The 23469-nt window shown below is 45.9% G+C and overlaps 1 protein-coding gene across 3 annotated transcripts in view; it reads right to left on the bottom strand.

Moving 5' to 3' along the window:
• Positions 1 to 1158: 1158 nt before the first annotated feature.
• LOC142907782 (mesoderm induction early response protein 2-like) overlaps positions 1159 to 23469 on the bottom strand; it is a 93020-nt gene continuing 70709 nt past the window's right edge. For 2 of the 3 annotated variants that reach the window (XM_076057576.1, XM_076057575.1), the window contains exons 5-10: positions 15921 to 15980; positions 15494 to 15557; positions 15273 to 15340; positions 14937 to 15158; positions 13166 to 13599; positions 8346 to 12890 (exon numbers count right to left, since the gene is read on the bottom strand). In XM_076057576.1, coding sequence (XP_075913691.1) covers positions 11330 to 12890; positions 13166 to 13599; positions 14937 to 15158; positions 15273 to 15340; positions 15494 to 15557; positions 15921 to 15980 — 2409 coding nt within the window. In that variant the 3' untranslated portion in view covers positions 8346 to 11329. Of the gene's footprint in view, positions 2542 to 5330; positions 5540 to 8345; positions 12891 to 13165; positions 13600 to 14936; positions 15159 to 15272; positions 15341 to 15493; positions 15558 to 15920; positions 15981 to 23469 lie in introns of those variants that run through there. The other variant, XM_076057577.1, reaches the window with a different exon arrangement.

Here is a 23469-nt window from a genome sequence, read left to right as displayed (position 1 = left end):
ATTGTGAGGCTCGCCCAACTGTTCCAAACAAAACCAAAACAAAATTTGAATGCCGTGCACGAATCCTCGTGAAAAGATATCCCTTGGGTTTTCTCAACGGCTCCCGTTGAATTTTGGGAGTCAGATCTTTCCTGCGACAACATCGACAAAGGGTGCTTGGAGAGGACAAGCTGGCAGGATTTCCGAGTCAACGGACGCCACTTTTTTTCATTTCAATTCCGAGGGTACGGTTTTGAGTATGGGTGGTTCTTCGTGAAATGACGTAACGATCCTTAAGAAGGGCGCTTGGCCATCTACATTCCGAGGGGAACCAGCCAAAGTTGGTGATCTTAAAGAGTGGAGAAAACAAGATGCCAGGGTTTCCGAGTCTGCGGACTGTTGTATATATCAGGTCTTGAAAATTATAAAAAAATAATGAAAATTAAATGAAAATGTAAAATGTGTAATTACGTAAATTATGCATTTATGCTAATTAGGCTCTGCTTCGTTGTCTAGGAGTATTTCCCATCGTGATAATGAAATGAAGGTGTAATTGTATGAAGTTATGCAACTGTATGTAGACATTTTGCCGGCTTAAATTTCAGATTGGCTGAGTGTATACTAGCGAAAATGGAACATAGACGTCGGAGATGTTCGCCAAAAGTGCGGCTGAACACAATAACATCGTCCAAATAAATGAGACAAGAGTCCCACTGCAGGCCAGTGTTGTATATGTTGGGTATTGAAAATTTAATACAAATAATAAAAATTAAATGAAATTTGGAAAAACGTGTAATTGTCTGAAATTATGCTAATTTATGTAATTATGCACAGAAATTATGCCAATTAGAGATATGATTGTATTAATTTATGCGAATGTATGGGCTTATGCTAATGTGGGCAGTTATGAAAATTAGGCTTAGCTTCGTTGCCCAGGGTCGTATCATCAATCGGGATAAGACAATGAATGTATGTGCTGTAAGATTCCTAGATTAAGCTCGACTTCGTTGTCTAGGTTTGTATTATCAATCAGTATAATACAATTATTCTCGCTTTAACATTTACTGATTATGTATTAGTGTGTTTATGTCAGGTCTCCAAATTCAAATCTCACCGCAGGATACAGTTCTTATAATTAAGATTATTATGCATGAACTTAGGAAAGAAACACTCAAACACTTCTGTGTTAAGCAATTTTAATTTCTAAACAAAACCTTAACACTCTAATATGCTAATTATTATGCTTGAAATTGTCAACACAGTACTCCAGATGTTCCCCTCATTGATCCATACATTTAACCCTCAATGATCACGTTTGTTAACTGGGTAACAGATCAATCGATTACTTCCTCAGAGTACGCGAGCATACACGGCGAGAGGAAAAGTCCTTAAAAATTCATGCAACGATATTCATACGAAAGGCAATAAAAACTAATTGTTATACCCCAAAGGCAAAAGTATATGTCAATAGATTCATCGGCAAGATTATATAATTAACGAAATGTCTTGGAACAAGGGTGCGCGACGGGGTGCGTGCCCTCCTATGGGAGATTCTCATCTTTGGCTAAGTTTTAATTAATTTGTGGACAAGATTATATGATAAAGAAACAGGTTTAACATTACATTATCTCTGTGAGCATGTAGATTCGTGACAAAAGTTTCAAAAGTTTAGTTTGTATCGATTAATCTATTGATAATTTATGCGATTGGAAGAAAAATCACATAAAACCAAATAAGTAGAAAAAATTAATCTACTAATAAACGACGTATTCTTATCACTCGATGAGCCGCGATGCCTTCACGGCCAGCTGATGGTTCATGCACGTTTATAATTAGTCTTCTTATTGTGTGGGTGCTTGGATTGTCTTTTTGGTCAATTCTTGTGGGAGCAGACGCCGGGAGCGTCGTGGGTTTGTGAGTGTGAGGGAGGGTATACGACCGACGGCTGGTTCCCTCTCTCTTGTCTTGGTTCCCAGCTGGTGCTGGATGTGCGTGTGGGTCGAACCCATGGCGCGCTCGCTGGCGCTGACACTCTTGCTCACGGGCGGCTGGTCAGGCTCTTTCCCCTGCTGGATGAGCTGAGTCGGCACAACGCTTGTCCGCTGGCAGCTGGCACCCTTGCTTGGTGGCGCTGGTAGCGCTGCTGCGCGCTCACTCTTGCTCCGTCTCTCTCTGGCGGTGCCGATTGCGCATGCTGCTGGTTTTCTGCAATGCTGGCTTGGTCGATGCTTGGCCCTCTCCGCCCTTTCTCGAGGTTGATTGCTTGACGCTGAGAATAACTTTTGGAGAAACTCTGTCAGTCCATGCCGAACTCAGCACAGAACATCACCTCGCCCCTCTTCTCTGCGATGCACCACATGCATTGTTGATCTCGAGGCCATGCCCCGGAGCTGGCTTGCTGTCCTCTTCCGAGCTGCTGTGTGTCTTCTTGTCGAGCTGATGGTAGCCGTCTTCTGCCGCTGGTAGCTGTGATCCAATGTATGGCCCGTGTCTCTCTTTTTATGCCAAAATGTCTTCCTCTGCTCGCCTTCTCACAAAGGACCGGAACTTCCTTTGATCTCGCTGTGTTGTGGGGGGGGGGGGGGGTGTCATATTTATTGAGGTATTATTAGTTTCATCAAGACATGGTTCCCTGTCGCCTTCCTCAAGCCATCACGCCATCAAAAGGAAACAGATGCTCCAGATTGCCCCCGAGTGCGTCCTTCTTTCTCACCCTCTGCACTAATTAATCTGGAAGGAGGGGGGTGCCTCCTGTCCGGTTGAGTCCTCTCCCCCCTGCTCTTCCATCCCGGTGTGACATTATTTTGCCTCGCACAAAGGGTGTGTTGAGGCTTCTGAAGTTAAACATTTATTTTACCTCATAGTTTGATACCGTACCACTTGTAGCTATGATTCTGTACGTTACTCAAGGTATGTTGTAGTAGTGTTTCCATCGTGATGTTCAATTTTTATTTTTAAGAGAAGATGCCCTCTGCCTGCGTATGCAAATTCTATCACGTGCTGCTGGAAAACAAAGGCGGTCGGGAGGCTCTCTTTCTCTCTGGGATACATTTATCTTGGTCATGTGATCGACCCATCTCGCCTCATCTCTTCTGGCTGGCCCCCCGGTTTAATACTGCATAATTATTATTTGGTTTATGTTTCCCAAGATTTGTGATTTAACATTATCATCACCACGTATTTCTTAGGGTTTATTAATTTCGTCCCCCCCTCTGTATCCTGGGTTTGTGCTGTTTGTTCTCGAGTTATTGTTATTATCTGATATCCCGAGGTTAGAGAATTCGTTTTGGCTTTGGAATAACCCTGACTGCCAGAATTCTTCTTGATGCTTCGGTCAGGTCGTGTAGAAAATTATTAAAGGTGAAAATAACATTAGTGTTGAATTAATGAATGAGGAGTAATGATCCACTGATGTAGATTGCAGCCTGGTTTTTAATTGGAGTGTGAGGATCGATAATGTTAGCTTCATCTATGGTCGCTAAGTTTTGGAATTTTTACCATTTGTTAGAAGAAGCATGAAAAAGTTAACCAAAACGAAACGCCTGTTTGTTATCCTTTGTCGGGGGGGGGGGGGTCGTGTGTGTGTTTTTTTATTTGACTTTATGACTGACCCGTTGGTGGGAGGGGAGGGTGTCATTATCTTTGCGAGAGTGACAAAACAGCTGCTCGAAAAGGGTGGGGGGGGGGGGGGGGTTCCGTGTGTTTGTTCCCCCAGCGACCGCGCGAGTGATTATATGAAAAAATATTGGCAAAATCATTATTAATATAAAAAAATGGAAAAAGGCCTATATATACAACACCAGTCAAGACGAGTTCCATGAGTCGCTGAAAGGTGGCCGGAGCCGAATTCAAGTCCATCGGAAGGCAAGTAAACTGAAAGAGTCCCTGGGGCGTGTTGAACGCGGTTTTTGGCTTTGACGAATTGTCAAGGGGAAGTTGCCAAAACTCTGAAGACAAATCAGTTCAGTTTCAGTTCAGTTTATTTTGGTATAGCCCTGTGAGCCATCCGGCTCTTGAATAATCGAGAGTAGAGAAAATAATAATAATCGAGAGTAGAGAAAAAACGTGCGCCGGACAAGGCATCCAGGGAGGCGTCATGCATGGGAGCGAGTACGCGTCGGCCACAGAAACTTTGTTCAACTTACGGAAGTCAACACAAAATCGAAGACTACCGTCCTTCTTAACAAGCATGACGGGCGCTCCCCAAGGGCTATTAGATGGAGAAATAATATCGGCGGCCAACATGTCGTCGACCACCCGTTCCACACGTTATTTTTCCACCGGGCTCAAACGGTACAATTTCTGACAAATAGGGCCGGCCTCCCCTGTGTCGATACGGTGATGCAACGGGAAGGTCCGACCGATATCAAATTCACTCTTACTGAAAACGTAAGAGAATTCGCACAAGAGCAACCGCAAGTTGTTCCGTTGCTCAGGAGACAACTGTGAATTCTCCCGACACAGTGCTTCAGCTCACATCTCATCCGTGACCCCAATGCGGTCAATAGCACCCACAACAGTCTGCGGCGTAACGGCATCATGTTCACAAAACGCGGTGGTGGCGTGAGCCAACACCGTACCCGCTTGAGTCACCACCACATCCAGGCCCACGTTAAGCACTTGCAAGAACGGGGCCTGGTCAGAGCGAAGGACCGTCTGTGCACCAACTAGCGCCAGTCAACGAGTCGCCATATTCGACGGGGTCAAAAGGACCCCAGCCGTCGAATCAACACTTTTAATTTCCTTACGATAGCGTAGCGGTACAAGCATATAAGATCCTGGCGGGATCTCCACCGCAACATCAACAAGGGCTTGTACTGGACGCATGCTGCCAAACATGGTTGCGACGACGGCAAAAAATAAAATTTGCGACCCGACGGCATTTCCAAACAACCCTGATCAATGAGGATTTTGATAGGCATCCTCTTAAGGAAATCGGTACCTAAAAGGCAGGGGACATCTAGCGACCTCGAGATCAGGACAGGCCCAAGCACGATGCGGGCATCCACTTGACCAATGATGCCCATGCTCCCACAATTTCCCGCTACTCAAACAACAGGTCGTATTTGATGAGCCGGGATCGACAATTGAAAAACTACGTCCGTAATAATGAAATAATGGCTCCCGTGTCCACCAAGACATGCACCTCCACACCTTGCACCCAACTCAGCACCACCGAGGAACCCGCAGCCGCCGCGACGCGCCAATTTCCCCCACTGTGTCATCGAGCTAGGCCACCCATGTGCAACCGAACCCTGTTGCCCGGTGCCAACGTGTGTGTTATGCTGAAAGCGAGTGAATTATACCCGAGATTGCAAAAAGAGCAGGGTGTCTGATGTGTACCGACTCGCCTGTTGGGATTGAGGTTGAGCCGTTGGAGGGGCAGCGGGTGCCAGAGCAGCAGTCGGTGTCGGAGGGCGATTCTGGCATCCCTTCGCGAAGTGCCCCAGCTGGCCGCAGCGGAAACAGGCCAAAGGCGGCCTCTACGCCACCCAGTTCTCGCGTTGAGGTCTCCAGCTCCATCGACGGTGCGCAGTGTCCCCCTGTCTCCGATTATACACTGTGGAACCGCAGTAGCAATGTCCACCTCCGAAGAAGCATCGCCGGCCGGAACCACCACCACTTTGCTCGGCGACCATCCCTTCGATTCACCACCGTCTCGGCTGGGGTCCCCCGTCCACGCCGCCATCTGAGACCAACGCTGTAGATTTTCGCGGGCCTAAAGATACCTGGCGGCCCACTGGGACGTTTAGATGTCTTTGTCACACACAGGTAAGACCACCCCCATGTCTCTAGCCAGTCCCAACATTCGTTCCTAACGCTAACCTCACCATAACCTAATCCTAACCTAACCCTAACTTTACCTAACCCTTGCCTAACCCTAATCTAACACTAATATGCAAACCATAACCCAACCCTAAACTAATCTAACCCTAACTCTATCCTAACCCAAAACCAACCCAAACCCTACCCATACACTAACCCCTAACCTAACTCTAACCCTAACCCCTAACCCTCTAACAATAACGTAAACCCTACCCTAACCTTAACCTAACCATAACCTAACCCTAACATAACTCTAACCTAAACAGTTCCTATGATCATTGTTACATTGCTTTATGGCTTTATTTTGGTGATGTCGAAAAAGTTTTTTGGTTTGGCCATGTTTGTTTGTTGTAGTACGGAGTTAGACTGATGGCCTTAATCTAAGTTGTCTTGTGGTTATTGTTGTTTGACTTGCATCCCACTGGGATTTTTGCACACAGCGTTGGTGTACGGTGCATTTTCAGGAATATTTTGCTGTTTTTTCCTGGATTTTCTGTTTGCACAGTCACATAGTCACTTTAAGATGTTTTCTTGTTCCTGTTTTTGTTTTTTGTTTGTTGCGGTTGCACCCGATTCAAGAGCCGAATGGCTCACAGGGCTATACCAAATAAATTAAACTGAAACTATCGCTCCAGCGCTGTCCTCCAGACAGTCTCGTCCCTTCACCTGATGAAGGCCGCTTGTGTTGTGGCCGAAACGTCGTGAGAATTTTATTGTGTTATTTTATTTTATCAATTTATTATTTTATTCTCATTCTACGTGACTTTACCGAAAGAACCAAAGAAGACTATCCAAACACTCACCCCTAACCTAACTCTAACCCTAACCCCTAACTAACCCGAACCCTAACCGTACCCTGACCCTAACCCTAACCCCTAACCCGAATCCTAACCCTCTAACCCAAACCTTAACCAATAACCCTAAACCCTAACCTAACCCTAACCATAACATAACCATAACCTAACCTAACCCTAACCTAAGCCTAACCCCACCCTAACCTCACCCTCAACTAACCCTAACCTTAACCCAACCCTAACCCAACCCTAACCCAACCCTAACCCAACCCTAACCTAACCCTAACCTAAGCTAACCATAGCCTAACTTAACCCTAACCTAACCCTACACTAACCCAACCCTAACCTATATGTAACTTAGGCCTAAGCTAACCATAACCTAACTTTAACCTAACCTAACCCTAACCTGACCCTAACTCGAACTTAACCCTAAACCAACCCTAACCCTATCCAAACACTCACCCTTAACCCAACTCTAACCCTAACCCCTAACCCTAAACCAACCCTCACCATAACCGTACCCTGACCCTAACCCTAATCTTAACCCTCTAACCCAAACCCTAACCAATAACCCTAAACCCTAACCTTATCTAACCCTAACCTAACCTAACCCTATTTCAACCATAACCTAACATAACCTTACCCTAAGCGTTCCCTAAATTAACTATAACCGTACCCTAACCTAACCCTAACCTAACCTTAACCTAACCCTAACCTAACCATAACCTAACCTAATCTAACCCTAACCTAACCCTAACCCATCTTTCTAACCTAACCCTAAACTAACCCTAACCTAATCCTAACCTAACCCTATTAAACGAAACTCTAACCTTACCCTAACCTAACCCTATTAAACGAAACTCTAACCTTACCCTAACCTAACCCGAACCCTAACCTAACGCTAACCTATCACTAACCCTAATCTAACCCTAACCCAACCCTAACCTAACCATACACCTAACCCTAACTTAACGCTAGCCTAACCCTACTCTAACCGTAACCTAATCTTAACCCTAACGTAGCACTATCCGACACCTAACCCAAACCCTAAACTAAGCCTCACATAACCTAACCCTAACTTAACCAAAACCCTAACCTGAACCTAATCTTAATCCTAACCTAAACAAACCTCAACCCCAAACCTCACCTAACCCTAACTTAACCCTAAACTACCCCTAATATAACCCTAACCTCATGCCAACCTAACCCTAACCTAACCCAATCAATACTTAACACTAACCTCAGCCTAACCTAATCCTAACCATCATGTGGCCAATGTGCTTAAGCCTGTCTATGTATATGCATACCACTGCATAATTGTATGCTTCCTTTTGATTGAAGACATAATTAAGTGCATCTCATTAGGTTCCATATTTCCACTCTGTAATGTCCTGTAAACTGCTGCCAGTTTATAGGCCTTACTGCCGAAATAGTCTGAAGCATTGGGCTGGTGATCTCGAGTTTGACTTCGTCTAAGAGGTGCATGTTTAATAGCGTGTTGACGTTTGATAAATATATTTAAGGACACCGGTGTCAATACGCGTGCATCTAGACAACGAAAGTTAATTGTTATATTTGATCCACCAAAATGATCATAATTGCCGTCAAACTTTTAATAATCATCTGAATTATATAGCTTGTAAGCATGTTTTATAACGGAACACTGCTGTGTTTTTACACGTGTTTGTGTATACTCGTGTGTGTGCACAAGTGTTTGCTAAAAGCAAAAAACGGACATCAGTCAACTTAAGAAAAAAAGTTTGTATTAATCTGAAAAATATTAACATTAAAACTGATGTGCATGCACACTCGTGTGTATGTACGTGTGGATGTCCACGTGTAAGTACACTCGTATGTATGTACAGTGCTGGATGTAAAACTGGTGTGTACATGTGCATTGCTGTGTATGTACACTCGTATGTGTACAGTGAGGGAAAAAAAGTATTTGATCCCCTGCTGATTTTGTACGTTTGCCCACTGACAAAGAAATGATCAGTCTATAATTTGAATGGTAGGTTTATTTGAACAGTGAGAGACAGAATAACAACAAAATCCAGAAAAACGCATGTCAAAAATGTTATAAATTGATTTGCATTTTAATGAGGGAAATAAGTATTTGACCCCGCTGCAAAACATGACTTAGTACTTGGTGGCAAAACCCTTGGTGGCAATCACAGAGGTCAGACGATTCTTGTAGTTGGCCACTAGGTTTGCACACATCTCAGGAGGGATTTTGTCCCACTCCTCTTTGCAGATCTTCTCCAAGTCATTAAGTTTTCTAGGCTGACGTTTGGCAACTCGAACCTTCAGCTCCCTCCACAGATTTTCTATGGGATTAAGGTCTGGAGACTGGCTAGGCCACTCCAGGACCTTAATGTGCTTCTTCTTGAGCCACTCCTTTGTTGCCTTGGCCGTGTGTTTTGGGTCATTGTCATGCTGGAATACCCATCCATGACCCATTTTCAATTCCCTGGCTGAGGGAAGGAAGTTCTCACCCAAGATTTGACGGTACATGGCCCCGTCCATCGTCCCTTTGATGCGGCGAAGTTGCCCTGTCCCCTTAGCAGAAAAACACCGCCAAAGCATAATGTTTCCACCTCCATGTTTGACGGTGGGGATGGTGTTCTTGGGGTCATACGCAGCATTCCTCCTCCTCCAAACACGGCGAATTGAGCTCCATTTTGGTCTCATCTGACCACAACACTTTCACCCAGTTGTCCTCTGAATCATTCAGATGTTCATTGGCAAACTTCAGACGGGCATGTATATGTGCTTTCTTGAGCAGGGGGACCTTGCGGGCGCTGCAGGATTCAGTCCTTCACAGCGTAGTGCGTTACCAATTGTTTTCTTGGTGACTATGGTCCTAGCTGCCTTGAGATCATTGACAAGATCCTTCCGTGTAGTTCTGGGCTGATTCCTCACCGTTCTCATGATCATTGCAACTCCACGAGGTGAGATCTTGCATGTAGCCCCAGGCCGAGGGAGATTGACAGTTATTTTGTGTTTCTTCCATTTGCGAATAATCGCACCAACTGTTGTCACCTTCTCACCAAGCTGCTTGGCAATGGTCTTATAGCCAATTCCAGCCTTGTGTAGGTCTACAATCTTGTCCCTGACATCCTTGGAGAGCTCTTTGGTCTTGGCCATGGTGGAGAGTTTTGAATCTGATTGATTGATTGCTTCTCTGGACAGGTATCTTTTATACAGGTAACAAGCTGAGATTAGGAGCACTCCCCCTTTAAGAGTGTGCTCCTAATCTCAGCTCGTTACCTGTATAAAAGACACCTGGGAGCCAGAAATCTTTCTGATTGAGAGGGGGTCAAATACTTATTTCCCTCATTAAAATGCAAATGAATTTATAACATATTTGACATGCGTTTTTCTGGATTTTGTTGTTGTTATTCAGTCTCTCACTGTTCAAATAAACCTACCATTAAAATTATAGACTGATCATTTCTTTATCAGTGGGCAAACATACACAATCATCAGGGGATCAAATACTTTTTTCCCTCACTGTACGTGCACAAAAACGGCTTACCGCAGCCTTCATTCGGAGGTTTAGAGAGCCATGCGGCGCTGCAAGGATGAGTCGAGGGTGTGGGATGCTAAGGAGATGGAATCTGCCTCAGTAGCCCACAATCACAAAAACGTAATTTGCAGAGCCTCACCTATCACCATCCATCCAGGAAAAAAACAGTGATCCAATCTGTGAACTCCAGGAACTGGTATTCAGGTTTGCAGAGCATTTCTACAAGGTCTTGGGGAACAGGAATTGTCTCAGCCCAGACATCATGAGGCAAGGTGAGGACGACCCTGCTGGGGCTATAGTGCCTCAAATATTGGCAGACGTAGTCACACCTTCTGAATGGCGTTCCAGTGTCTGAGACCAGGAAAAGCGACGGGCAGGGATGATCTCCCAATCCAACTACTGAAGGAAGGTGGCATCTATATGCAGACTGCCCTACATGACATCAACTGTCTGGACTACAGGATGGGTTTCGCAGGATTGGAAGGATGCCTTGCAAGATTGGAAGAATACATCCACATAAAGCAGTTGTAAAGAAATACTTTTAAATCTGGATTTTTTAAAATGATGGTATCATAGGACTTGACCAGGTCAATAAAGCAGAGATGTTGGTCCTGTTGGGAAATCCCTATGCCTCTGCTGTAGTAGACGGACAGAGAATATGGCGTCTGTGCAGGACCACCCTGGCCTGGAAACACATTGGGGCTCCGTAAGCCTCTCCTCAATATGTCTGGCAAGGTGATGTTAAACAATTCTTGTCAGGACCTTTTGCCAGTCTGCACACAAACACGACCTACCCTCAGAAGCTTCCTTGGGAGATCATCTTTCCCCGGCGTTTTTGCTGGTCGCAGACTCTGGATCGCTCTTTGTACTTCCTCAATAGATGGCACATCATCCAGAAACTCACAAGGGGTGGCAACTTCTGCCAATATTTGAGGCACCGCAGCCCAAGCAGGGTCGTCCCCACCTTTCCCCATGATGTTATCGGGGCTGGGGGATTTCCCCTCCCCTAAGATATTATAGATATTCTCTGAAAAACCTCTAAACATGTTCCTAGAAGTCAGAGATAGGATCGTCGTTCTTTCCCTAAAGGATGATGATAGGTGTGCTGCTACATGTTACATTTTTGATGGAATTAAAGAGAGATTATTGATCGCGAGCTACTGAGGCAGACTCCATTTCAACAGTAACCTGCGTCTACCACTCATCCTTTCAGCGCCGCACCAATTACATCACCACCATCACTACCACTGCTAATATTACCACCACCACATACGCAATTATCATCACCACCACCATCAGCTGCAAATCTCACAGCAATACTACCATCGTTATCATTACCATCGCCAATATAACCACCAGAAACACCATTATCATCAACAGCACCATCGCCATCCATATCATTACCATAATCACCAGTACCATCACGACCATCACCACCATCATCACCACTACCACCACCACCATCCATATCATTATCACTATCATCAACATGATCACCATCACAATCATCATAACCTTCAACACTGATGTCAGCTGTAGCATTTCTCACATCATCATCACCACCACCACCATCATCACCAACATGTGCATCAACATCAACAGCACCATCACCACCACCCACATCATCATCACAAACGTGTTCAATACTGGTGGAAGTAGTAGCTAGTTTTACGCCATCATTTCCATAACCACCACCACCAGCCATTGCCTTATAAACATCGTTTTTAACATTGGTTGCAGTGGTGGGAATTTTCACACAACCATCACCATCACCACAATCTCCTCCAGCACTATCAATATCTCCACTACCATCAGTACCACCATCGTTAACATCATAATCGTTACAAACATCGGTGGCAGCAGTGGCGATTTTCACACCACCAGCACCGTCAACACTAACATCACTATCACCACAATCTCCACCAGCACCTGCACCATTACCACCAGCACCATCACCACCACCAGAACCACTACCACCACAATGATCATCATCACCACCACTACCATCACCACTACCAACATCATCACCATCATCATGCTCATCATCATCACCACCACTATCACCACCACCATCACGAACATCACCATCATCATCATTGCCATCATCGTCATCATCATCGTCAAAATCAGCAGTGGCAGTGGCAGCGGCAACAGTGCTGCTGCCACTACCAGTGGTGGCGGTGGCCATGGCATTGGCCGACATCTCGTCCAGAATCCTCTCCATGAGATCGGTGGCAGCCGGATGGTAGTACGACGACGACGTCATGGACAATGACGTAGATGAATGGAAGGCCCCTAGTGGGGCCTGCTGGCCGTGAGAAGATGACAACAAAGCTGAAACTGCTGCAGTCCCCACGGACGTCCCCGTTGTGTTGTGCCTACGCAATTTGGTGGCCACCTGCTCGCTATGCGATAACGACAAAGACGAAGCTGCTGCCGTCCCCACGAACGTCCCCACTGAAGCTGCTAACGTCCCTGTCACGTTGTACTTCCGCAGCTTGGTGGCCTGGTGGATGTGCGGCAACGACGAAGCTGAATCTGCTGCTATCCCATCCGTGGATGTCCCTCCCGCTGTGTTGTACCTCCGCAGCTTGTTGGCCTGCTGGCCGTGCGACGAAGACAACGAAGCTGAAGCTGCTGTCGTCTCCCCCGACATCCCCACTAATAAAGCCGATGAAGATGAAGACGAAGCCGCTGCTGCTGTCCCCCCCATGGATGTCCCCCCCGCTGCGTTGTACCTCCGAAGCTTGCCCAGGCGCGCCCTGTGCAATATCAAGAAGGCGTCACAGCACTCGATCTTCTTCTATACAACACAATACTATACATTACTATACATTATACACTAAACTACTATCCACTACTATAAACTACACTACACTACTATACCATACCCTGCACTACTATATACTACACTATACACTACAAGACATTATACACGACACTATACATTCCTATCCACTATACACTACACTAGCATACTGTACACTACACTATACACTACTATACACTACTATATGCTATACACGTAGGCAAGTACCTGCGTAGCGTCAGGAAGGCGTCACAGCGCTCGCTCTTCTTCCAGAGGTAGTAGAAGGCGACGCACTCGGATGGCGATCGCGTGGGGACCGCACAGCTGCCAACACCACCACCAACCAAACAGCCGCCAACCGCAGTGGTGGTGCCAGCAGTGGTGGTGCCAGCAGTGGTGGCGCCAGTCATAGCGGTGCTAGGCGTGGTGGTGCCAGCATTGGTGGTGCCAGCAGTGGAGGGTCGGCCCATGGCGTGAAACACCTTGCCTATGCGGAAGAGAGCTCGCTCAAACTGGGCGCACTCCAGCTGGGACCACGGCGACGAGCAGCCCGTCGTGTGGCCACATGCCGGGATGATGGCGGTGGTTGAGGTGGATGAGGAGGAGATGAGGAGGAGGGCGGTGGCCACATCGTACTGGCAGTGGGCGAGAGCGGAGAGGAACTGGGAGAGGGAGAGAATTGGGGAGAGAGATGGGGAGAGAGATGGGGGGGGAGAGTTCATTAGTGGGTGGGTAAGTGGGTTGGTGGGTGTGTGAGTGGGTGAATGTGTAATAAAACACTTCGACGACGAACGTTGACTTGCGTCTTTCTTTCTTTATTTCTATGTTGGCTGTACAGCTCCACGCTCCTTCCCGGGTGGTCACTGCTCTCTTTCTCTTCTGCGCGGGCGCGTGTTGACTCCCTCCCACGCATGGCTCTCTCACTCTCTCCGTTCCTGCGCACCGCTGGCTGGTGGCGCGCAAGGAGTCGACCCTCGAGCCGCCACGTGGCCGCTGGCGTGCCGAGAGGACGAGACGCAGTCCCGCTTCCAGGCTTCCCCCTCTGACCCCGAGCCTCTTCCTGCTTCCCCTTATATCCCTCTCACGCAGAGCCAGGCCCCGCCTCTAGCCACGCCCCCTCTAGAACCTTCCTGATAGTTGCCACGAGCACCCTTGAGCTCCGCCCATGAATTTTGGCCCAGATGAACAGACAAGCAAGGATACATTTAGAGAGAGAAGTAACTTCTAATTTAGCAATCTTTGGAAGAACGTTAATCAACCAGGCTATGCGTTAACTGTGTGTTAACCGACCCTCTGTATTGCATTGCATTACACTTCTTAATTTTACTAAATTTGTTTTCTCAAACTTTAAATTTTCTTGCTCTAAACCATCGTCTCTCCTCCGGCCACTGTGTCCGTAATTCCACACTGCTCCACTCGTTTGTCCTCTGCAGTCCTCTCTCTGCCCCGGCCCCTCCCCCCCTCTCTCTATTTAAAGCCTCGGCACAGAGTCGTTGAACTTCTGTTTGTCTTGGTAGGTGGCTCTGTGTGTCTCTCTCTGCATGTGTCTGCCTATGTTGTTGGCGTGTCTGTGTTTTATCTTTGTGTATGTCTCTCTCTGCATGTTGTCTGCCTATATTGTTTCCGTATCTGTGTTTCCTTGGTGTGTATCACGCCCAGGGTGTTTTTGTGTGTCTCTCTCTATGCATGTGTGTCTGCCTGTGTTTTTTCCGTGTCTGTGTTTTATCATTAATTCTTACCCGATGATGGTTGCTAGTGTTTCAACCGAAACGTCGTATTCTATTATTATTTGATTTTATTTTCTACGTGACTTTACCGAAAGAACCAGAGTATTCGTGGGTTGGTGAGTGGATGTGTGAATGGGTGAGTGGATGCGTGAGCAAGTGGGTGAGTGAGTGGGTGAATGAGTGAGTGGACAAGTATGTGGGTGAGTTGAGTGAGCAACTGGGTGAGCGATTGAGCGAGCGCACGGGTGAGCGAGTGAGCGTGTTTGTCTCACACTCTCATTGTCCCGGATCTGTCTGCGGGGAGACGCCGTCTCAGACAGGCCAGACGCCTTCAGTAGGAAGTCCTCCACTTGTCTCTCAGATAGACGAGATGGCTCCCAACAGAGGTCCGCTCCTGCTGGGATGGCGCTGAGACAGCGTTCGCTGTCTGCGGACGGCAACGGCATCAGCAGCGCTGAGACCTTGGCCTGGTAGTCCGGTCCCACTCGGACATCCTGCGGGACATGGGGGGCATGGGGGTGAGTGAGTGGATGGGTGAGTGGGTGGGTGTGTGTGCTACTTGCTCCTCACAGCACCTGGGGGAGCTCTGTCTGTGCTGTGTGCGTCACCTTTTTCCAGTCGTGTGTTGACACTCGGAGCTTGCCGTCCCACGCGTCGCACTCGGACAGTCGGCTCGCTGAAACACACACACACACACAGCGTTACCAAGGCAACCACACACACAGTTTCACCAAAGCAAGCACATACACATCGTCACCATAGCAACCACACATACACAGCGTCAAAATAGCAACCACACACACACAGCATAACCACGGCAACCACTCACATCGCAGGAGGCGCGGGTAGAGACGTGTTGCATTGTGGGTAGCCAGGTCATCATGGAAACCAGCCTGAGAAAGAGACATGGTCATTGTGAACCAAGAGATACGGCCATTGTGAACCAAGAGACACGGCCATTGTGAACCAAGAGACACGGCCATTGTGAACCCCACCGACACGGCCATTGTGAACCCAGCGACATGGCCATTGTGTACCCCACCGACACGGTCATTGTGAACCCCACCGACACGGCCATTGTGAACCCAGTGACTTGGCCATTGTTAACCCACACCGACACGGCCATTGTGAAACCAGTGACACGCCCAATGTGAACCCCACCGACACGCCCAATGTGAACCCCACCGACACGGCCATCGTGAACCCAGTGACTTGGCCATTGTTAACCCCAGTGACATGGCCATCGTGAACCCCACCTTCACGCGATCACTCCAAATTCCATCTTCTACAGATATCATGTCTTCATGGGTTGTCTCCTGGACACACGGGGACACGGAGACACGGGGAAACGGACACGAACACACAGAGACACGGAGACACCAGGACACGGGGACACGGATATACAAGAACATGGAGACACGGAGACAGAGAGACAAGGGGACACGGGGATATGGGGAGACAGTGAGACATGGAGGTAAAATTCGATACAGTGGTTCTGTGTCACATTCCGGTCAGAATGTGACTGACACACACACACACTGCCTGCTGTTGCTGTGTTTAGTTTGTTGTCATTCCCCTGCACCTGATTTGCATGGTTGGCTACATACAGTGCCATAGAAGTTCAACATAATACAAACAAAACTACAATACACTACACTATACACTACACTACTTTACACAACGCTACTATACACTACACTATACACTCCACTATACACTCTACTCTATACACTACAATATATACTACGCTATATACTACTATATATTAGACCATACACTGCACGAAATCCTACACTACTATACACTAAACTATAATACAATGCACTACTCTACACTGCACTACTATACACTGCACTACTATACACTACGATACACTACACAACTATATACTACACTACTATACACTTATTTTTGTGGTCTGTTCCCAAGGACGATGCCCTCTCTTGCATCTTGGCGACATTTTCCCATGCATCTACAGAAATCCTACATCTTCTCAAATTTGTGTGAAGTACATCCTTAAAGGATAAGCGTTGACCTCCTCTACTTCTGTTTCCCTGATGCAATTGACAAGAGACATTTTTTGGGAGTCTATTTTTTCCCATTATGAGTATGTGTCCAGCCCAGCAAAGTTGGGCAATGGTAACACACAGTCATTCCATCACTAGCAAGGACTTCAGTATTACTCTTTGGTTCTTTCGGTAAAGTCACGTAGAAATAAATTAAATCAAATAATAATAGAATACGACGTTTCGATTGCAACACAAGCAGCCATCACCAGGTACAAATGAATGAGAAAACAAACATAGTAAACTTGGAAATATAATGCAATACAACACAGAGAGTCGGCCAAAGATTGCTAAATTTGAGAGAGAGCACGTAAAAATTTTTATTTAAAGCTTTCGTGACTGCAGTAATTCATATTCTTAGCTCTTTCGGTAAAGTCACATTGAATAAGAAAGAACGTAATCAACCAAGTGGGGTGTTGACTGTTTTGTTGGCTGACTCTCTGTGTTGTATTGCATTATATTTCCAAGTTTACTATGTTTGTTTTCTCACTCATTTGTACCTGATGATGGTTGTTTGTGTTGCAATCGAAACTTCGTATTCTATTATTTAATTTATTTCTACGTGACTTTACCAAAAGAACCAAAGAGTAATTCCTGCAGTCACGAAAGCTTCAAATCAAGACTTAAGTATTAGTTATTGTATCCTGCCATTTGATCCTCATCAGACTTCTCAGATGTCTTTGCTGGAGGTTGTTGAGTTGTTGTGAGTAGCGATGGTAAGGAGTCCAAGTTTCAAAGCTATGAAGGAGAGCACTTACTACGACTGCCATATAAACACTGCATTTTGTCCTTATAAAGTGATACATGGTTTGTTCCATAGATGCTCTCGAAGGTGACAGAAAGCGGATGACACTCTGCTTATTCCATTTCAAATGTCTTACTCCAGACTACTAACACTTGTCACTGTACTTCCCAGATATGTGAACTTGCTGATTGAGTTAAGTTGGTGTTGGTCAATGTGGATCCTTGCTCCAATTACACTGCTCCCAGGAGCCGATTGATGCATTACCTCAGTTTTCTTGAGGCTCACAGTGAGACCAACTTCTTTGGCTGAATTGTAAACAGAGCTGACTAGCAGTTGTTGGCCCACTTCAGTGTGATCAATCAAGACACAGTCATCTGCATACTGAAGTTCACATACTATGACCTCCCTGATGATAGTCTTTGCGCGTAACCGTGACAAGATATGAAACGCACCATGCCTCATCAACCATCACAGCAAATAACAAGCTAGAACACAGCCTTGCTTCACTCCATTTGAAATGTTAAATGCATCTGATATGCCTGAGGGAGTGCTAAACCTTCCTAGCATGCCATCATGGAACTGTTTATTTCATGAATCTTGGGTGGACACCTAAACTTTTTTAGTAGCTTGCATAGTCATTTTCTCCATACGGTGTCAAAGGCTTTGGTGAGATGGATGAAGGTCATTTACAGTGGTTTGTGATGTTCAATGTGCTTCTCTTGTAGTTGTCCGAGTGCAAAAATCATGTTTGTTGTGCCTCGACCTTCCCTAAAACCACCTTGGCTTTCTAGGATAATTTTATTCGTATTGGTTTTATTGATTCTGTTAAGAATGAGCTTCGCTAAACATTTATCCGGAATTGACAGAAGGGAAATGCCTCTGTAATTGTTACAATCAGTCCTATTTTCCTATTTTCCTGACTGCATCCTTAAGGTTATGTGGTCTGACTCCATCTTTCCAGAACTCTCTCCACCAGTTTTAAGTATGTCTGCAGGAATCCTGTCCACTCCTAGGGCTTATACTCTACGTTTATCCCACTTCCAAAGAATGGTGATTCTAAACAGCGTACAAATTACAAACAATATCACTGGTTTCTTATGGTGGTAAAGTTTTTCTTATGATCATCCTGGAACAGATCCACTTGAAAACAGAAGATTATATTGCAGACGAGCAAGCTGGATTCTGGCAAGGGAGGGGGACCAGAGACCAATTCACCAATCTCAGAATCCTCATGCACAAGGCAAAAGGACATTATCACTTGAAGAAAACATTTGACTCGGTTTCGCATGATAACCTCTGGTGAACCACGATGGACATGGGATTCCCACTACATCTGAATGACTTACTGGCAAAACTTGATCAGAAAGAGCTTGCTAGAGTCAAAGTGGCGGGGACACTGTCAGAATGGTTCCATGTGAGAAAGTTGAGTCAAACAGCGTTGTGTACTTTCTCCATACTTTTGTAATAAATCACTTCGACAACGCTCTTTGACTTGTGTCTTCTTTATTTCTTTAATGGCTGGACAGCTCCACGTTCCTTTCCAAGTAATAACTGTACGTTCTTCGTTGCGGGGCGTAAGTCGGTGTTGTCCCGTGCACGGTTCACTCACGCTTTCCGCTCCTGCGCACCGCTGGCTGACGGCACGCAAGGAGACAACCCCCCGGACCACCGCGTGGCCGCTGGCGTTCCGGAGGCACGAGCCCATTCCTGCTTCCCCTTATAACCCTCTGACGCGGAGCCAAGCCCCGCCTCTAGCCACGCCCCTTCTAGAACCTTCCCGATGATTCCCCGTGAGCACCCCTGAGCTCTGCCCTTTAACTTTGGCCCAGATGATCCCACTCAATCCTGATTGGCTAATGGCTGATGCAGCGGAGCCTATCCAGCCGGTCGGCGACCGTCGGTGTACTCTCTTATTACACTTATTTAACAACCTGGCTGAAACGGTGATGAGAGATACACTTAATGGTTTCTTCTGAGGAATCCAGATCGGAGGGCGACGAGTCACATATCTTCGGTATGCCGATTACATAATTTTTCTTGCTAGTTCTAAGGTGGAGCTGCAGGTGTTGACAGAGCGCCTAGATCAGGATAGTCACAAGTTTAAGCTCATCAATGTGGACAAGACCAAAATGATAGTGATGGAGCAACCTCCAACATCTGGATACAAGGCATCCAGATGGAGTAAGTGGACACCTTTCCATATATTGGATCAGTTATCACTGAAGATGCAATGTGTTCAAAATAAATTTGCGCTAAACTGAGTAAGGGTCAGGCGATTGGGTCATCGCTGAAGAAAATTTGGAAGAGTCACAGCATTCCCGTTGAACTAAGATCAGATTTCTGCATGCCCTTGTGTGGCCAGTTGCTACGTATGTTTGTGAAAGTTGGACAATCAAGAATAACGATGAAGCACGAATAAATGCATTTGAAATGAAAGGACTCAGGTGGATATTGTGTATCGTGGATTTAAAAGAAAACAAATGAATGGATTCTGTAGAAAGTTGGTGTTGAAAGAAAACTGTTAGAGGTGATAAAAGCAAGAAAGCTAACCTATGTTCATATCATGAGAAAATTGTAACTTGTTTGGAAAAGTAGATTATGCAAGGCAGAATAACCGGTTCATGTACAAGAGGCAGACCAAGGATGACATGGATAGATAACATCAAAGCAAGGACGAAGCTCACGCTGTAACAGACATTGAGGACAGCAGAAGACAGTAAGTGGAAAAGGATTGCCCATGGTGCGGTCAGCCCACGGATTGAGGATGGCTGAAGACAAGACCTGGGGCTTTACCAGATTTGAGTTGACGGATTGCTAGTTTGACCCAATCAAGTGTGGGATCACTGTCAAGTTCATGCAGAATATTATGCTGAGGTACTTTAGCTAGTGCTTGATCTGAGTATTATACCAGGCTGGTTCAAAAAACCTTCAAAGTATTATCTCCACCTCATAAGAAGTACCCCACTCTGGGGTTTCTGTACGGGTAACTAGGCCATACACTTCTTAAAAGCATGCTAAAATTGTTTATACTGCTTTACGTCTGCGCAATTTTGTATTTCAGTTGCTTTATTGTCCCACCATTTATTTTCAATTTCTCTTAGTTTCTTCTGAAAGGTGGAGCATATTGTTCAATATGCCAGTTTGTTCCTATGGATTGAGGGCCTTCAAGTAGGGTGTTATGAGCTGAATAACTTACATCCAGTAGCTCCTGGTTCTGTGGCTCATTCTAATAAAATCAGTCCTTGTGTCTTCTACTTGAAATTCCAAGGATGTTTGATTAGACGGTGTCCTTGAAACTAGTCCAACGTAGCTTAATGTCTTTGCTTTTGAGGTATAGGTTTCTCAGAGATTGCCAAATATTATTTTGGAAGAAGAGTTGGACCTCTTCAATTGAGTTTCTTTGGAAGAAGTGGCACAGTCTTACACTTTGGAGTGTTTATATGAAGGTGTATCTTTGACCTGACAATACAATAGTCAGTGACATCAATCACACCTCTCATTATTCACGTGATTCAGATGTCTTCTAAATCACTTTATAAACTAATAATATAATCGATTAAGTGGCAATGTTTTGATCTCTGGAGCATCCAGTTTGTCTTGAGATGGTGAGGAAGCTGATAGAAAGTATTCGATATTGAGAGGCCATGCATTGAGCACAGTGCCAGGAGGAGTTGACCATTGCTATTAGACTTTCCCACATCGTGCCTTCCGATGATAGAAGGGCAGGTGTCATTGTCGGTCCCTAAACCGGCATTGAAGTTGCCTAGCAAGATAATCTTGTAATTCCTGTGAATGGAGGTTAATATTTTGGCAAGTTCATGATTGCCTTTTTTCTTTATAGTTTCAGGGTTTCATATTCTTGGTTCTTTCGGTAAAGTCACGTAGAAGGGAAACAATAAAATAATAAAAATATAAAACAATTAAATTATCACGACATTTCGACTGCAACACAAGCAATCATCATCAGGTGTGAAAACCATCTGGTTTTCACACGAAAGCTTTAAATCAAAGTTTCAGGGTTGGAGCATAAGCCTTACGAGGAAGGTGAAGTAACTTAGAGTCTATCTGAAATCCCTTTGGAAAGTGAGGGCAACTTTCTGGAAAGGGAATTCTTCATGACGAAACCTACCATTGCAACACGTTACTCTCCTTCGGGTCTTCCTGACCAGAAGAAGTTGTATTCTCCCAGGTCTTGTGAGCTGTCCTCCATAAAAAAAACTTGTCTAAGAGAGAGCAGCGATGTGCAATAAGTGCAGTCTTTCATTTTGGTCTAGGGTAAACCTCTCGATAAATTAGGGTGCGAACGTTCCAAGCTCTAATTACAAATTTCTGTCGGAGATTATACGTAGCTTTTGACCGCTGCATTGGATACCCACCATCCATGGCTAGCTGATCAGGTACGATTTGGTGTGAAAAAATTTAAGCCACTTTTTCTAGGCTCCTCCCTGGATTGGGGTAGGCAGTGCCTCCCTATATAGAGCTGCCCAGTCATTTGGGGTGCTGCCCTGCAGATCAATTAGTCCTGTAGATACTGCACGACCCATCTCCTCAAGCTGCCTGGATGTGGATTTGTTGCTACAGCTCCCAGCCCATCAGGCATGCTGCTTCGCTCCTTATCCCTCACGACAGGACTTTCGTTGAAGAATGGTTGAAAGATATTGAAACCATATATATGCAGGAGATGCATGCGAATGTATTGATATACGTGGCTGGGTGCATGCGCATTGTCCTCCACTCTCTCTGCTTGCTCGCCAGTATCTAGCGGCATGGAATTAACCCATGACGGCTGGTGGTGGGTTTCCTGCAGTTGTTTTTATTCAGTTCCTTCTCCTAGATGGGTTGCCTTCCTTGGCCAAAAAACCTCATCTGCCCTCTCACTGAGATTGTGGAAGCCATTGAATAATTTGTTGAATTCGCTCATCCAACTTTTATGGCATTTCCTCCATCAGGGTTCCACTACCCAACGCAAGTGCTAATCCGCCCTAAGCTGTTGGGATTTCTTGGGGGGGGGGGGGGCGGGATAATTAACCGCCACCCGGTGCTCAGCGTTGATCAGTTGCAGGTTGTACCATCTGTCATTATTTTAGCAGGATCAAGGCCTGACCTGACCTACACTACACACAACAATTGCCATTCGCCACTAAGTGGCGGTGACGTCACCACGACGCTTGTGCCAGGCTATGTCCACTTTGATGCCACGTGAAGTGGCATCAAAGTGGCAGGAGGTCAGGGGGAAAACCCAGGTGCCACAGGTCGACTGACTGAGTCCAGCAAAAACAACCCCCTACCTCCTCGTGGTGCCAGACGCCGACACTGTGGTGGGCAGTGCCGTGAGGTGAGGGCCAATTTAGATTGACCATGGCGTTTGTAACCACTCAGCGGCCAACTGGGGGCTCTGGACGGGTGCGAGGGGCTGGTAACCCCTCCACCTTCAATTAATTACTACAAAACCACACTACACTACAATACTTAATACACTAAAATATATGCTACACTATACGCTACACTATCTACTACACTATTATACACCACGCGACTAAATACAGTATAAACTTGATTTGAAGCTTCCGTGACTGCAGGAATCACTCTTTGGTTCTTTTGGTCAAGTAACGTAGAAATAAAAAAAATAGAATTCGAAGCTTCGACTGCAACACAAGCAATCGTAATCAGGTAGAACTAAATTTGAAAGAGGGACAAAACTTAGAAACGGAGACACACCGACAGACACACAAGCAGATATATGTCTCCGTGTCTGTGTCTCTGTGTGAGTGTCTGTGTCTCTATGTCTCAGTGTGAGTCTCAGTGTCTCTGTGTGTCTCCGTGTCTCTGTATGTCTCTGTGTCTGTGTGTGTCTCCGTATCTCTGTCACCGTATCTCTGTGTGTGTCTCAGTGTCTCTGTGTGTCTCCGTGTCTCTGTGTCTCTGTGTGTGTCACCGTCTGTGTGTCTCAGTGTCTCTGTGTCTCCATGTCTCTGTGTGTTTCATCGTGTCTGT

The sequence above is a fragment of the Petromyzon marinus genome, chromosome 83 (assembly GCF_048934315.1).
Source record: "Petromyzon marinus isolate PM22_M1 ecotype Great Lakes invasive population chromosome 83, UKy_Petmar_22M1.pri1.0, whole genome shotgun sequence".
Taxonomy (NCBI): Eukaryota; Metazoa; Chordata; class Hyperoartia; order Petromyzontiformes; family Petromyzontidae; genus Petromyzon; species Petromyzon marinus.
This window is presented reverse-complemented; position numbering and strand designations above follow the sequence as displayed.